At 45.6% G+C, this 16,247-nt stretch overlaps 1 protein-coding gene across 1 annotated transcript in view; it reads right to left on the bottom strand.

Moving 5' to 3' along the window:
- TLCD2 (TLC domain containing 2) overlaps positions 1 to 11,895 on the bottom strand; it is a 20,610-nt gene extending 8,715 nt beyond the window's left edge. Inside the window, exons 1-3 of the mRNA XM_018573810.1 lie at positions 11,702 to 11,895; positions 10,721 to 10,803; positions 5,605 to 5,687 (exon numbers count right to left, since the gene is read on the bottom strand). Of these exons, the coding sequence (XP_018429312.1) occupies positions 5,605 to 5,687; positions 10,721 to 10,803; positions 11,702 to 11,886 (351 nt within the window). The 5' untranslated portion in view covers positions 11,887 to 11,895. The remainder of the gene's footprint in view (positions 1 to 5,604; positions 5,688 to 10,720; positions 10,804 to 11,701) is intronic.
- Positions 11,896 to 16,247: the final 4,352 nt, after the last annotated feature.

Here is a 16,247-nt window from a genome sequence, read left to right as displayed (position 1 = left end):
AAAAAAAAAAAAAAAAAACACACGACCCAGCAGCTGAGAGATTTCCTACCCAACGATTTCAAAGAAAAAACACATGCAGGTAGGCATGTCCCGATACCGATACTAGTATCGGTGCCAATACCAGGCATTTTCACGAGTACTTGTACTCATGAAAATGCCCCGGTTCTTAACGCCGTTATCGGCCCTTTAAATTTTCAAATGGCAGAGGCTGTCCGAGTTCCTGCGCTTGTGGGGACCTCGGCAGCCTGCTGGGGACCTGCAGATAGCTGTCCATGGCAGTGCCTGTCCAGTTCTTTATTTCCTCCTCCTCCTTCCTGGCGCAGGCACCGGCATGGACAGCCCCGGGGCTAGAAGCTGGGGTTTCTTCTGCACACTGACTAGGAGGACCAAGCGAAGGACGAAAGCTCAGAGAGTTGGCCGGACTGGACGTGGGAGAGGCTGGGTCCCGACATCGTCGGTGAGGTGGAGTGCCCGCAGTGCCACTGCAGATGTCCACGTCACCCGGTGAGACACACAGCAGAACACATGTTACCAAAGCAGAATACATGTCCCAAAAGTAGAATACTAATCTGCCTTGGGGACATGTGTTCTGCTGTGGGGACATCCGTATTTAGCCTTGGTGAGAAACTGCCCTAAAGTCTGTGTTGTTTTAGAAAAAAATGTCACCTGTCCCTTTAAGAAAAAGTATCGGTAATTGGCATCGGCAAGTACATGAGGGACAGTACTTGTACTTGGTCTTAAAGTGGCATCAGGACATCCCTACATGCAGGTATTTTATTTAGATTACTGGTTGTGGTCTATCTACATATATGCACAGATAAAAATAAGACTGCTCATAAATAAGGGGTGCAAGTTTGCTCTTCATTTAATGCACAAAGCACTATGCTGCCAGGTGAAAAGACTGAAAAATACAAAGCAAGTGATTGCAATGAGATTAGAGTTCATTTATGTCCATTAAGGAGCTTATCTTATCTCTCATTTAAATCATGCGTCTACAATGCTTCAGTTTATTTACTGCAGGCACACAAAACTAGTACACAACTGCAGTATCATCCATGGAAAAACAAGATAATAATGTTATGACCCAAAAGGACAGTCATGTTTTATGTGCTGATTGAACAAAGCCTGAGCAAACGCAAATATTCAGGATGCCATTACTTATTTACAGCTGAAAAGGTTTGCCTGACCATCTTTGTCTTTAAAATTTCTGAATCAGTGATGAACAAGGGAAGTCAGATTCTGAATGTTGAAGCTACTGGACCAACATGACAACTGGGCAACTACCAGAATGAGGAGGTCAGCCTAGGCACCCTACATATATTTCTTCGTACACGTTTCCTATAAGGTAAAAAGCTAAGATCCCCGTTTAAAAATCACACCCAAGACTGCACCCAATTTACATTCATAGCATTTCCCTGGGTGCTAAAATTTTCTCCTACAACCAGGACTGGTAATTTAATCACCACCCACCCAAAATGGCTTCCCCAGGCAGTGGTTTCAACTAGGAGTATCGGCTCATTTTAGGACCTTTTAGATGCTTTCCTCAAAGGGCAAAATATACAGGGGTACAGGTACTCTTAGTAACTCATACACACACTTTCACCTGGGTTGAACATGATGGACTGGTGTCTTAACTCAACAACTATGTACCGTATTTTTCGCTCCATAAAGGACGCACTTTTTTTCCAAAAGGAGGGGTAAAATGTGCCTGCGTCTTATGGAGCGAATACCTATCGCCCGACGCACGGGACATGCAGTTTCGGGCGCCGGGTGAGTAGTTTCTTTTTGTACATTCAGCCCTGCTCCTGACAAGCTGAGCTGAATGTACAGTGGGAGCCGCTGTTCGTTTAATACAAGTGATCGAATTAGATCTCTTGTATTAAATTGAGCGGCGGCGATCGTGTCCGCCCCCCGCCGTGGTTCTCTGCTCCTCTGGGGGACCATGACCTGTCACGGTCCCCCAAAGGAGCTCACCATAGAGCCCCTTGAGCAGACTAAGAACGTCGTTCTTCGTCTGCTCTGTGTGATTACGGAGACCGTGGCGCTGTAATCACAGCGCCACCTGTCTCACCTGTCACTAACTGCAGCTTCTGTGACAGGATTTCTGTCACAGATTTTCTGTCAGAGAATCCCTGCGTCGTCCTATCGTGCGGAGTGTCCTATAGGCCGCAAAATAGGGTAATTAAAATACAGCAAGAGTATAATGAAAAAAGTTCTACCTTCTCATTTACATTGATATTAAAGTCAAAAGGATTTTAGGCTATGTCAAATGCTGATGAAATAGGGGTCTATTCACTAAAGGGTGAAGAGTTTGGAGAAGGCAGGAGAAGTGAACAATCTAGGACCACATAACTGAACTTGAAAGTGAGCTGAATTGCAGAATTTTTCCAAATTAGCTATTGGGCCTAGATTGTTCACTTCTCCTGCTTTCTCCAAACTCTTCACCCTTTTGTGAAAAGACCCCTTAATGTTTAAAAGTTTCCTGCAGAATCAGCTGGTCCCCTGAGCACTGGTCCTGGCTTCCTGTTTTAAGAGTGACTCCTTTCTCAAGCAGAGTGCTATGCAGTCGCCCTTGTGTGTGCTAATAAGCTGTGTGTCTTCACAGACACCGCAAAGCAAGCATTCATGTCAATTGCACTGCAGACACGCCTCCCGCCCGCAGCGCAATCACCCACACCGGAATGCGTGGTACAGCAATGCCCTGCGTTCCGGTCGCAAAAAATAGTGGATGCAGTGCATGCACGATGAGGCTTGAATGGGCCCTAAGAGCAGTCCTTATGCACCAGTCAAATGATTTTGCATAGATGGATAGTGTTTAGATTGCAACAATGTAACTTTGTAGTAAGGTGAGAGGCTGAACCTGAAGGCTGTTCTATGCAAGACATTTGTAACCAGTGATGCTCCATTACCGTTTTTTCGGTATGCAGTAGGAGTACCAATATTATCTTTCAGGACTTGCCGATACTGGTACTTCTGGGAGCATGGAGCCGGCTTCCCGGCTAATCAGGAAGCCGAACGGCGGGTCATTACCCGCCTCCCGGCTACCTGATTGGCTGGGAAACCAGCTCCATGCTGTTTGGCCGGCTCAATGCTGATTGGCCAGGAAGCCTACTTCCTGGCCAAATTAGGAGGCAGGTCATTACCCTTCGCCCAGCTTCCCGATTGGCCAGGAAGCCAGCTTCATGCTGTTTGGCCTGCTCAATACTGATTGGCCAGGCTTCCCGGGCAATCAGCATTGAGCCGGCCAAATAGCATGGAGCCGACTTCCCGGCCAATCAGGAAGCTGCTGCCCGGCTTCCTGATTGGCTGGGCAGCTGGCTCAATGTTCCCTCGCAACACTGCTGGACAGAGGAAATCTCCCTCTGACTGGAACTTCTGGTATCAGGGGTAAGTATCGGAGCATTTTGGCAAGCATGAGTACTCGCCTAAATCCTCGGTATCAGCACCAATACTGATACTGGTATCGGTATCTGTGCATCTCTATTTGTAACACAACCTGAATGAATCAGGATTTACATGACTGTGGCATCTCTTAGGTCTGGACCGTACCCATATCAAAAGCAGAGCTCCTCCAAGCAAGGAAGTGCCATAGGTACTTTCATGCAACCAGCTGTGGGCTGGGCATTCCGCGCCCTGCAGCTGCATGTAATCAAAGGTGCGGGCTGCTTGTCCTTTCATCATTTACCCAATATGGCCACATAGCCATAGCTATGTCATAGCCATGACAGTCAATGACATCGCTCCTTTGCTTACTTCAAGCTGCCACCCCTGCATCCCTTTGGTTCTGCAGTTACTACAGAAACAGAGGATCAGGAGTACTTTGCACACAGAGAAACAAAAACCTCTAAAGTCCACTCTACCAATCAGCTAAATTTTGTAAAACGCTTATCGCACATTCACTTTTTAAAAGAACTATGGCTCAACCTGTTTTGGCCATAGTTCTCCTTAGAGTCACAGGAGGGCATTCACTTTACAGCGCTGGAGGACCCTGGGGGGGGTATCGGGAACTGAGCGATCAGTGGTATGTGATTGAGCTATAGAGAGGACATGTGACAGTGTCAGCTCCAATTATGGGGATGAGCGTGTTTCACTCTCCCCATAGTTATCTTTTAAGTACATATAGGCATGGGAGCAGCCATATTTGCTTATTACTTTAACAGGTATGCTTCCTGCCTAATACATCACTCATGGTTTTCTGTCCCTCAAAGGTGACTCATGGTTGAAGTGCTAGGTTCCATTGTTTAGGTTCAGGTAAATCAGGAAATGATTAGGTTATGTAGAAGTTGGTGGGAGGGGGCCATGTAGAGTACTTCCTAGCATTGTAAATATTTATTACACACAGTAAATTCTCAACTCCATCATAAAACCGGATATTGGGTGACTTTTTTTAAACAGACCTCTTACTGCATCTTAGCTAATAAGGGGAAGATCTTGGTGGTTCTGTGGCTATTTGGGTGCCACCTGCTGCTATCAAACATATTAAAACATTTCTCATTCCTATGCTCCTCTGATCCATCTAGTGGCAGCATTCAGCCAGCAAATGTCTCCAGGTCGGGAGATTTATAAATCAGTATTTTGTACGCAATTATAATAAAAACAATAGCTAATGCCAGCGTACTGTTTGCCTAATTTCGATGTATCCCTTTTACCTTTCTAGGAAGTAGAACGGCTGCCAATATTCAAGCAAATAATTCTGTGACGTCTCGACATGCCTTAGAAAGGTGTGTGTGAAAGAGAATATTGGTATGGCGCCCAGCAAAACCCTGGTATGCCCCTAGGACAGGCTTGTGAAGGCCAACATATGTAATACTTGGAGATGTAAGAGATCATTGGGATATAAATAGAAATATACTAAATATGTCATGTAGCAGTTCTGGTTTTTAACAACTTCTCTTCAGCTCTGAAGTCTGAAAGTGAGCCTGGGAAAACTAGAAAGCAGAGAACTATCAGGCAGTCATTTACATGCCTGTCATTTGTCAAACGGTTACAGATTGTTTCGAAAATAGCTGAGGGAGTGTCACACTTACAGCATCTATACATGTGACTGGACTACAAAGAAACAAAATAACTGGAATGAAGACACTGCGGACACTCCCTGTGGGGTTCCCCTGGCTGCGTAAAAGACAGGATAAACCTGTCATTTTTCTTGAAGTAATGCATTTTTTAGTAAATGACTGCTGTCTCTTGTCTAGGGGCGAAAAGAAAGAATATTCACCTGATCCTTGGTCCTGTTTGGCTGCTAGATCGGTCTCAGCAGCCTCTTTTCTCCAGGGCTCCGGCAGTCTAAGGACCTATGATGTCATCATGTGTTATACAGGTTTATTAGACGTGAAGACGCAGAGGGACATAGCACAGCCGGAGAGGAGGGTGAGACAGGCGAAGCGGTCACTGCCGCAGGTCCGATAATCGGGTGAATATTTTTTCTTTATTTTCGTACTTGCTATTTGTTCATCTCAGTCTACAATGGCTTGGGGTGCCATACACAATAAATGTCTCCCCATCACACAGACAGCAGTTGCATTGCCTTGCATAGCAGGAGCAGGTGTGATGCCGATGTACAAGTGTAAAAGGGCTTTATAGAGAATAATACTAGAAGTTACTTACAACAGTGTGATGGAACAGCAGCTCCCAGGATTGGTGCAACTTTTGGTTCTGCAGCATATCCAAAAAATCATGGATAAAATAGCCTGGAACAAAAATGTGTACGGGTTACAAGCAAAGCAAAGCAATCAAACTAAACCGTGACACAGTTGGCTTGTGCACGGAATTTGTACTAAAACAGAGCCAAAGTTGGGGTGTTCTATCGAAAGCTCCGACTTGTCGAGCTCTCCGACTGAGCAGGTCACACACGGTGACTGCCAGTAGAAGTACAGCAAATGGAGCTAGTACACATGGGCAGAAAATCCTTGTCGAACTGTCTGTTGCCACTGTGCCTGCGCGGCTCATCAGATTCTATAACCTAGGACAAACTTATATTTGTCCTAGGTTATAGAAGCCGATAGCTGCACAGGCGCAGTGGCCACTGTGATTGTAGAAAGAATCATGTGGCCGCGCAGGCGCTGTAACATAATATAACCTTTGACTAGGTTATAGAATCCGATGAGGCAATAGCCACTGTGCCTGCGCGGCTATCGGCTTCTATAACCTAGGACAAATATAACTGTAGTAGGTTATAGAAGTGGATAGCCACGCAGGCGCTGTGGCAATAGTTAGACAGTTTGACAAGGATTTTCTGGGCATGTGCACTAGCACCATCTGCTGTAGATCTCCTATTGGCAGTCACTGGATGTGACGTCACCAGTTGGAGAGGTCAACAAATTGGAACTTTCAATATAACAGCGGTAGTGGAAAAAAGAGGGCATTTGCTCTGGGGCCCCATTGAGCACTCAGACTAGTGGGCCCACCCTGGCTTCTGATTTGTTGTTGTCTGCTTTGAGGTTGACAGCCTACAGCATGAGGAAGTTAGGTACTGGGTGGGCATACGTCAGGGCTGGACAAATCCCAGGAGCTCTTTAACAATGACAGCTAGTGCCTAACATCTTCAGGTCTTCTCTAGTTGAAGTCAATGACACTGGATCCTAGATTGGACAGACTGGCTACTGAATTCTATATTAAATTTGTCCACCCTAGGCATAGACATGCAATGGATGAAGTGCTGCATGGAAACACCAGAATTAGTTAATGGTTTTAATTAAAAGACAAAAAAACATTGTAATTTTTTTTTTTTTAGAAAAAATTATTTTAGCATCATGGGAATCCACATGACTCGCCTCTAATTTCAGTAACATAGTACTGTTCTGTTAAATATAGCATCGTTCTGGCTATGCATGCTACACCTGCCACTCTAGTAATGACACCAATTGTGGCTCTTGTAAAATGGCTCAATTACGTCTTGGATTTGGGTTTAGTTATGCAACACAGACATAACTTCTGAAACTGTTCTATGCCTTTGAAAGAAAAAAAGGACTGATATAGAAGGCATCCCATTTATATTTCTGCCCTGGGCCTCATTTCAATAAAAGCAGCTCTGAATTCACATGATATATAGCGTGATAAGGTTTTTTTATTGCTGCCGTTTTATAACACAAGCACACTTCCCCCAGAAATCATCAGTACAGTTTCCACTATAGTCAAAGTTTTAGGGTCACCAGTGGCTCAAACAAGCATCTAAGGCAATTATTGTATCCTTTACTTGCAGAGAAAACTATTTTGTACCGAGGGGTCCCAGGATCTGAGTATCAGCAATTTGGAACACGAAGACATTTTATATTTACAAATAAGAATAGTCTTAACTTTAACAAAGGACCCTTTGACGAAACGGGAATCTCATGAAGGGGATGTCACGAGGAAGTACAGGCTGTCTATGATGAAATCAAAGGACTGCTATTGAATAAAAAATAGTGTTCTGCAAAGTGTATGCAGTTGATACAAAGAGTTAGCATCCAGTAAATTCAATTTAGTTTAACTACCTCCCGGCCGTTGTAAAAAAACGGCCGGCACCTCTCTAGATCTAAGCGGGCGTCTTTAGACGACCGCTCAGACACGCCGCTGGGCTCGCGAGCGGGTAATGCTCGATATTTAAAAACAGGCAACGGTGCTCGCTTGTATGAGGTAACGATCCCCCCCTTCCGCTGTGACCGGTGCGAGCCCGGGATCAGCATGGTGCCTGTGTGACAGGGGATCAGAGGGAGATCGGTACACGAAAAAATTAATTTTCCCCCCCCCCCAAAAAAAATGTAAAGTTACACATAAAAAAAAAAAAGAATAAAAAAACAAAAAAAATGTTTTAAAGTCCCAACCCATACATGCATCGGGGGCGCATACGTGCAAAAACGACGATTGCGCCCATTACGCATCGTCGTGAGAGCAATCATTCTAGGGCCATCAATCACTGATAACACTAAACTGATGAGCGGTAAAAGCTTTTAAAGCGTCGCCTGTGGCCAATTTTGGGTATGGTCGTTTTCTGCAATTTCGCGGGTGCGCGCAATTTTAAAGCTTGACATGTTTGGTGTCTATTTACCCGACGTGACCCCGTCTTTTACATTTTACCAAAAAAAATGGGTAATAATAAATGTTTCCTAACATAATGTAAAAAAAAATCAGTAATTTTTCCTAATTATAGTCAAAAATAAAAACGGCAGTGGTGAATAAATATCACCAAAAGAAAGCTCTATCTGTCCCAAAAAAAATGGTATAAAATTAATTTCAGTACAGCGTTGCATGACGGAATAAACGTCAGTCAAAGTATCGCAGCGCTGAATACTGAAAAATGGCCTGGCCAGGAAGGGGGTCTAAACACCTGGTCTTCAAGCGTTTAGTCATTTTTTTTCCCTCCGCATTTACTTGTAGACCAATCTGTCAGGCAAAAGTGATAGTGACGGGGCACTGTACAAATATAACACGTCCAGGAGTGTTTACACCCAACTTCAGGCATCTTCATTTTTATAACCTCAGATAGATTAATGTGTGTGTACCTCTGCCTGTTAATTAAGAACTCTGGGCAGTTATACAATGAACCTTTGCAGTGGGGCTACCCCCACACTAAATGGGTCTAAAATAAAAAATATATACTCACCCGATCCTCAGTCCTGCCAGAAAGGTCCCCCCAGCCTCTTCTCCCTGGGGCTCCAGCAATCTAATGACCTGTGATGCCATCACGTCTATTAGATGTGAGGATGCCGAGTGACACTCCACAGCCGGAGCAGAGGGGGATGGAGGTGAGTGGTCACCACAGCAGGGCCAAGGATCAGATGAGTATTTCTTCTTTTTTTTTTTCTTAGACACTAGACCAAAACAAGCACTTAACCAGGGGTAGCTCCACAGCAAGGGTTACGTTTTTAACTGCTATACTTCTTTAAATAAAAAAGTGTGCATTATAAAAAGCATTTATAAATGCTCTGATTAGCTGTATTTCCTACTACAGCTGCATCAGATAGGCTACCATGTCACACATTAGTGCCAGTGTCATGTATCAGCCGCCTACTTGGACTTTGCCATTCACAAAGCAAATTAGAGGAGTTTGGGGGGCACACTTCTCCCAGCATTAAAGGGTTCAACTTTTTTTTTTTAACACTATTAATACACATCACTAGAGGGGTCTGGGGACCCCTGAGCGATGTGTAATGTCACGGCTATGGGGACTACTGGGATCAGAAAGCAGTCCTCTCCACCAGCCACCTTTTTGGTGGTGGCCATAATGTGCTCCCTTTATATGTCTCTAACCCTAGAGGTGGGCCTTCAGAAGTAAACACAGTCTCTGATTGGCCACCTCATTCACAGCAAAGCCACTGATTGACCACCCGAATTCCATCACCATTGACTTTAATGGTATTCCGATAAGGCATCAAATTTTTGCTAAGTCTGGTCCTGGTCATCCAAACTGCTGAGGAATCGACCCTGGATGAGTTGGAGCAACACGGCAATGAATACAAGAAGGACAGAAAGGCGCCCAACCTAGTGCAGATTATTTTTTATTTTAAAAGACACAAAGGTAAAAATGCGTTTCCGGGGTCACGCCCCCTTCCACTGTAGTGTGGCGTCAACAGCGCCACACTACAGTGGCACACAGGCAGATTGCAGTCCTGAAACTGCTGTCTCTTTTAAATCATCCATACGAGCTGTTTTATGACCTACCATTGTGAGTACCATTGCATTTTTACCTTTGTGTCTTTTAAAATAAAAAATAATCTGCACTAGGTTGGGCGCCTTTCTGTCCTTCTTGTATTCCAGTTTTACAGTTCCCCCCAGCTGAAGTGGGGCAGCACCCCTAGTAAATTTTATACATATAAATACTCAATCACCAGGATCCGTGCACAGCGCTTTGACTTTACTATAACACGGCAATGAATGTAACAGCAGATGCCAGAATTCATAAAAATCCCAGGTGGATAGAAACTCTCAGGAAACCTCAAGGTTGGAGTAACGAAAACTTACCAAGATCTGAGGACTGCCTAGAGCTCTTCAAATACATCACAATCTGACGCTACTATCTCCTTCAGGGCCCATTCACACCAGATGCAATCCGTTCTGTTTTTGAGCTGCATCAAAAACGCAGCAAAATGCTCTCCTATGGGATTCTGGTGTTCTGTTCACACCAGACTAGTCCGTTCCGGTGCAGCCAGAAAAAGGTACTGCTTGCACTATTTTAGCTGCATCGGATCGCAACAGAATACATTAAAAAAAAAGCATGCAAACGGAACGCACCTGAAATCCCATTTTAAGCACAAAATAACGCATCAATTGCAGTAAAATCGAGGCAAACCGCATCACACCGCAGGTGTGCAGACAAATGGGGTTCTGATGCAGTTCTGGTGTGAACTAGCCCTAAGAATCACAAACAACTATGTAGTGCAGGGGTCTGCCTGATTTGATACACATTGATTGGATAGGTCCTCATATTAAATAGTTTGGGCTTTTTTAGCCATTAAAAGGCACGGTAAGTAAACTGAATACAGAGAGAAGTTAGGAGAATATGCTGCAACTTGTATTGCACGATAAACTGGCTAGTTATGTGATCTCTGTGTACCAGATACAAATCAAAGCTGCTCTCGCTGCTACCAGTATCACTATACCCCGGATTTTTTCATCATAGTCTGGGACACATGTCCTAGTTTAGTAATCGGTTTTAAAAAAAACGAACTGGCTAATTTTCCGAGGCTGTACAGAGAGAATGAAAGCATGCCAAGTAATCCCCAATGTCAGATAAGAGAAGACTCACCTATAGATACAGCGACGAGACTATGTGAGAATCGGGTATGTGTGGAGATCAAATCTTCTGCCATCTCAGGATGCAGGTAAAATCTAAACACAAATACAGAAAACATTTTTTTCCCCACACAGCACAATAGAAATACCGACACAGATAAGGAAAACACTGAAGTATGCCAAGTCATAAACCCCAGATATTGCTACTAAAGAAACCTGGATGGCAACACAGCTCACCCGGGATCTAATGGGAACAGTACACCCTGTGCCAGGTTCGTGCTGCATTATTATGCAACCCATTTGCATAAATTGCATAGAAAACAATTGTATTCTCAGTGTCTTTGTGATATTGAATGCAGTTTAATGCACATGGTGTGATTGGGGTTTGGGATAGATGGATTGTCCCTGGACACATCTATCCTGCATCCAGTGACAATCATCCATCCGAAATCATACCAGGTACATGCAGACTGCTGCTGACAGATGCGGCCGCTGTCACCGTCATGAACTTCAATGGGTGCAGCAGACACATCTGAACATGGACACCTGGGGGTTCTTTCCACAGGAATCCCAGAACTGGCATGTGAGACTTTAGTATTGGGAACAGCAAGAAGAATGCATCAAAACTGGAGCAGTTGCCCATGGCAACCAATCTTCTGTTTGTTCAGATAAGCTTTAAAAACAAAAGATAAGCTGATAGGTTGCCATGCGCAACTGCTCCACATCCTGTCTGCTCCAGTTTTGATCACTTGCCCCGAATATATTTTACTCTCCCTGCACTTCTTTAAAGGAAGCCCCGGATTGAAGTAGAAAGAGGAGATCCCATCCTTCCCGCCTCTATCCGATATTAGAAAGAAAAGAAAAAAAGTTTTTTTTTGACACTTTATGAGATTAAAAGTCAATCTGTGAGTTTAGTATGGTCCTATAGACTGCTATGTGTTACCCCGTACAACCTCATCCCGCTCCGCCATCACTCCCCCGGCACAGTCCTCACCCTAGCAGCGCCCATGTTCCGGTGAGCAGGCTGTGTATGAACGAGGTCCAGATGTTCTTCCATTTCCAGGGGTTCCGGAGAGCAGTGCTGGGAGCGGGGACCAGTGTGCCCAGTCTGCCATTCAACAGGTGAAAACAGGCAAACGAGGCTCCGGAGATCACAAGTCCGGGCTGCAACAGCTCCATGGAAAACGGACCGGCCGTGGATGTCCCGAAGCATACAGTGATGTGTGCGGGCAGTGACAGTGATGGGAGTAAACACTGTTATACAAGGCTCAGTGATGGGCGCGGACTGATTGGAGCTGTCTCCTCCCGCCTAGTCCATCTCCATGGTGACAAGCTAGGAGTGCCCCTGTGGAGGAGACTCCGCTCCATGACTGTACTCCTCCCATGTACTGGCAGCATGCTCACTCACAGCTCACATGGAGCATCTTGTGTAATGTGCTGCTTGTGTTATACAACTAAGTCACATGATGCAAACTCTCTAATCCCCCCTCCCCTTCCTTGACACTGCTGCCTGCTGGGAGATGGGGAAGGAGAGTTTTCAGCCCCTCATGGCCTCACTGACTCCTTTAGTCCCTGTTCACCCCTAAGGGTCCCGTGACTGCTCACGCTCTGCGTGTAAAAAAAATGTGCAACCCCTTTGCAACCGCAGCAGAGCAAACACACTTTTTTCTTGAGCGTGAACGTGCGTTAAGAGCTTGTATCCATACGGTGCAGCATTTGTTTGCAATCGCACTGGACCTGAACGCAGGCATTGTTTATCCACACGCTCCGCTGCAGTTTTCCTGCCCCAAAACACAGGCTAACCGCTCTGGAACACGCCGTATTTAGTGTGAACAAGCCCATTCACACCAGTTGCGGTGCGTTCCAGAGGGTGCTAAGGGCTTGTTCACACCAAATGCGGTGCAATCCAGAGGGGTAGCTGCTGGAACGCAGCGCAATCCTTCACAAAACTCCCCCCTGCGTCCTGGGGCAGAAGGGGGTGTGGCGGTGCATTGAATTCAATGGCACCGCTTCCATCCCCCATACCCCCCCCTTCAGTGTGATCGGATGTGTGGCAAAACTTTGACTGCGTTCTGTTCCACTGCAATCGCAAAAAATAGAGCAAGCAGCATTTATGCATTTATTGCGTTTGCAATAGAACGGAACACAGGCACTGGGGGGGACGTGGGGTTGGGGGTGTGGAAGCGGTACCGTTGAATTCAATGCACCGCCAACACCCAGAAGAACGCGAGGGAAAGTTTTGTGAGTTATTGCGGTGCGTACCACTCTGGAATGCCACACATGTAGCATAATCTGCTACACTCGCCTTGCATTTTTTTCCATGTGTTTTAGGGCCCATTCACACCAATTTCAGCACGTTCCAGAGCGGTAGCTGCTGGAACGTACAGCAATCGCATCGCTCAGTAGACTTCCCCCTTCGTTCTGGGGCGGGAGAGGGCATGGCAGTGCATTGCAGTCAATGGCACCGCAGCCAAGCCCCCCTGCCCGCAGTGCGATTGGACGCGTGGCAAAATGTTGCCTGCATTCCGTTCCACTGCGAACGCAAAAAATGCTGCATGCTCTATTGTTTGCGTTCGCAGTGGACCGGAACGCAGGCAATGTTTTGACACGCGTCTGATCGCACTGCGGGCAGGGGTTCATGGCTGCAGTGCCATTGATTTCAATGTAATGCCACGCTCCAGAACGAAGGGGGGAGTTTAGTGAGCGATTGCTGTGCGTTCCAGCAGCTGCCACTCTGGAACTCACGGCAATTGGTGTGAATGGGCCCTAAAACACGTGGAAAAAAATGCAAGGCGTGTGCGGCAGATTATGCTACATGTGTGACCTTCCCGCGTTTGTCACACGTTTAGCACCCAGTGAAAGCAATGAGGACACAAAAGTGGGAAACAAAGAGCAGCGATTGTGCAGGACTAAGGGCCCAGTCACACCATCAAGTTCCAGTGCGTTCGGCCTCCGGAGCGCAAACCGCCGGCTCACTTTGTTTTGGGGCGTGGCGGTGCATTGAACTCAATGGCACTAAAGCCACGCCCCCACCCACGGTGCGATCGCCAGGACCTGAACACATTAGTGCTTGCGTTCCGGTCCAGTGCGATCTGCAAAAAATGCTGCATGCACTATTTTTTGCAGATCGCACTGGACCGGAACGGAGGCACTAATGTGCCACGCGTTTGGGCTCCAGCGATCGCACCGCGGGCGGGGGGCATGGCTTCTGTGCCATTGTGTTCAATGCACTGCCACGCCCATTCTCATTCACACCGTGTCCGAATCAGATCCAGACCGTTACCTTTTTCTCCCGCACCAAAAATGCATCCCAATGTATTTGTATGGGATTTCCGGGCTCTGTTCAAACTGGTCCGTTCCCGTGCAGGGGGAAAAAAATACTGCATGCCACATTTTCTCTGCACTGGAGCGCACCAGAACGCGCGGAAAACGCTTTACAAATGCACCGGACAGCAACAGAATGAATACAAAAAAGGGGGGCTTTGGATAAATAACAGATATTACCTTCGAATAGACATATGAGTGAATGCAAAAAACGTTTCTGGATGTGCGTGCAAGTCCTCAAATAAAGTCCATAATTGACCCTCTTGATTCCCTTAACTTGAAGGGTGGGTGCACCCCAAAACGATGTCTCAGGATTGCAATAGCCATCACAAAGAACATGCCTGCATACAAATGAAACATGTCTGTTCACCAGCTCACTCACACAAACAAAGGGAAGTGCTACGAAATGAAGCAGGAAGTAACCTCAGAGAATAATCTGCATAATGACAGCCCACAAAACAAAAAACAGCACTGGCACACATCAAAATTGCATCACAAATGCGCCGCACAGCGTTTGCAACATGTATATCACAATTGCAATTTGTAGGCACACCTGACGCATGTTTCCGGTATGACACGCATGCTCGCGGGGGGCGGGGGACTTTACATTTTTTTTAACAATTATTTTTACATTTGTTTAATTTGATACTATTTTAAAACTGTTATTTTTATTATTATTTTTTTAATTCTAATTGCTATCACATAGGGGGGCTTACAAGCCCCCCATGTGATAGCAGATTGGTGGTGACAGGTACTCTTTAAGGTGATACTGGGGGTCTAAAAAACTCCTACTATCACCTTTACACTTGAAATAAGCTATTGAAGTGCAGATCGCTGAATAGCTTATGACAGCTCATGGACCGGAAGTGATGCAATACGCGTCACTCCCGTCCATTCACCGATCTCCTCCCCAGCTTCCCACCGACACCCTCCCGGGCCCATAGGAAGGGCAGCGGAAACACGGCAGGGGTGTTGGGGGGGCCGGAGAAGCGATCTGGCAACAGCTGAGTCGCCAGAATGGCTTCTATTGTAAACAGAGCTAAAGCCACTGGGAGTCTGGTGCCAGTGACGTACTATGGACGTCACTGGTCACTAAGGGGTTAAAATCGTTACCTAAGAAGAATATTTTATCTTTGTTTTTAACACATTGACTTCTTGATTGCTTGCATTTTATGGTATCCTGATTTACTGCTGCATTTCATTATTTCTTATCTTACTCTGGTCTACCTTATCATAAAATGTTTTCCTACACATTTGTTGAGCTCATATTTCACTTGACGCGAGTTACTGGCATTCTATTGCCCCATAAGCAGAAACATTTTCACTTACAACATTTGTCAAAAGTACAACATCCTGCAAGGAACAAATGAAATAATTGAAATATGTTTGTAAAATCATCTATCATGCCTGTATGAAATAACAGAGGTGTAAAGTTTCAGCATGTACTATCTTGTTATAACATCATCATTGTGATAGGAATATACATTGGAGTTGTTTTTGGTAATGCAATCAACCCCCAAAAAAATCTCTTTTATGTAGTGAGTGCTGCCTTCCGTCTGCCCATCACTTTCACCAGCTGGATTCCCAGTGTGCTTTGCGTCTCTTACACTTCTGCTTGATGGGATGCATTTCTCAGGACTACATATCCCATCTTGCATTGCAATGATAATGTTACATTGTTCAGACGTTGAGTTGTAGTTCAGAAGGCAGGCTCTGTGAGAGTTGAGTGAAATTGTGTCACTGCATTCAGGAAGTACATTCTATGGGCATCTTCAATAAGTACGTTCAAAAACTTCTAGATCAATATGGTCATTAGGAGCGGGATAGAACCAGTGACATAACCAGAGTAACGGGCGCCCGGGGCAGAACAACATTTTGCGCCCCCCCCCCCCCCTGCAGGCTCCTGTCCTCCTTCTATGCGGTGGAGCTGGGTCCCTGTAGGGAAGGAGCCTGCCAATCAACTGGTTATCATAGCAAGTGGACCATGACATTTTTTTACTTTTTAATCACCTCTTTATTGTTTTATTTTAATATTAAATGTGACAGGTGAGAGGAGAAGACTGCTCTCCACATGTCCATTTACATCTGATTCCCCAGAGACGCAGATTTAGTCTAAAGGTCAGAGTATGAGAATTCCTGGGTGCACCGACAGCCACACAAACCTGAAGAGCAGGACGACCTGCTTTACACTGCATACCTATTAGATACAGATGACT

The sequence above is a fragment of the Nanorana parkeri genome, unplaced genomic scaffold (genome assembly GCF_000935625.1).
Source record: "Nanorana parkeri isolate BGI_ZX_2015 unplaced genomic scaffold, ASM93562v1 scaffold48, whole genome shotgun sequence".
NCBI lineage: Eukaryota > Metazoa > Chordata > Amphibia > Anura > Dicroglossidae > Nanorana > Nanorana parkeri.
The sequence above is the reverse complement of the archived record's forward strand: the minus strand, read 5'-3'. Positions and strand labels throughout refer to the sequence as shown.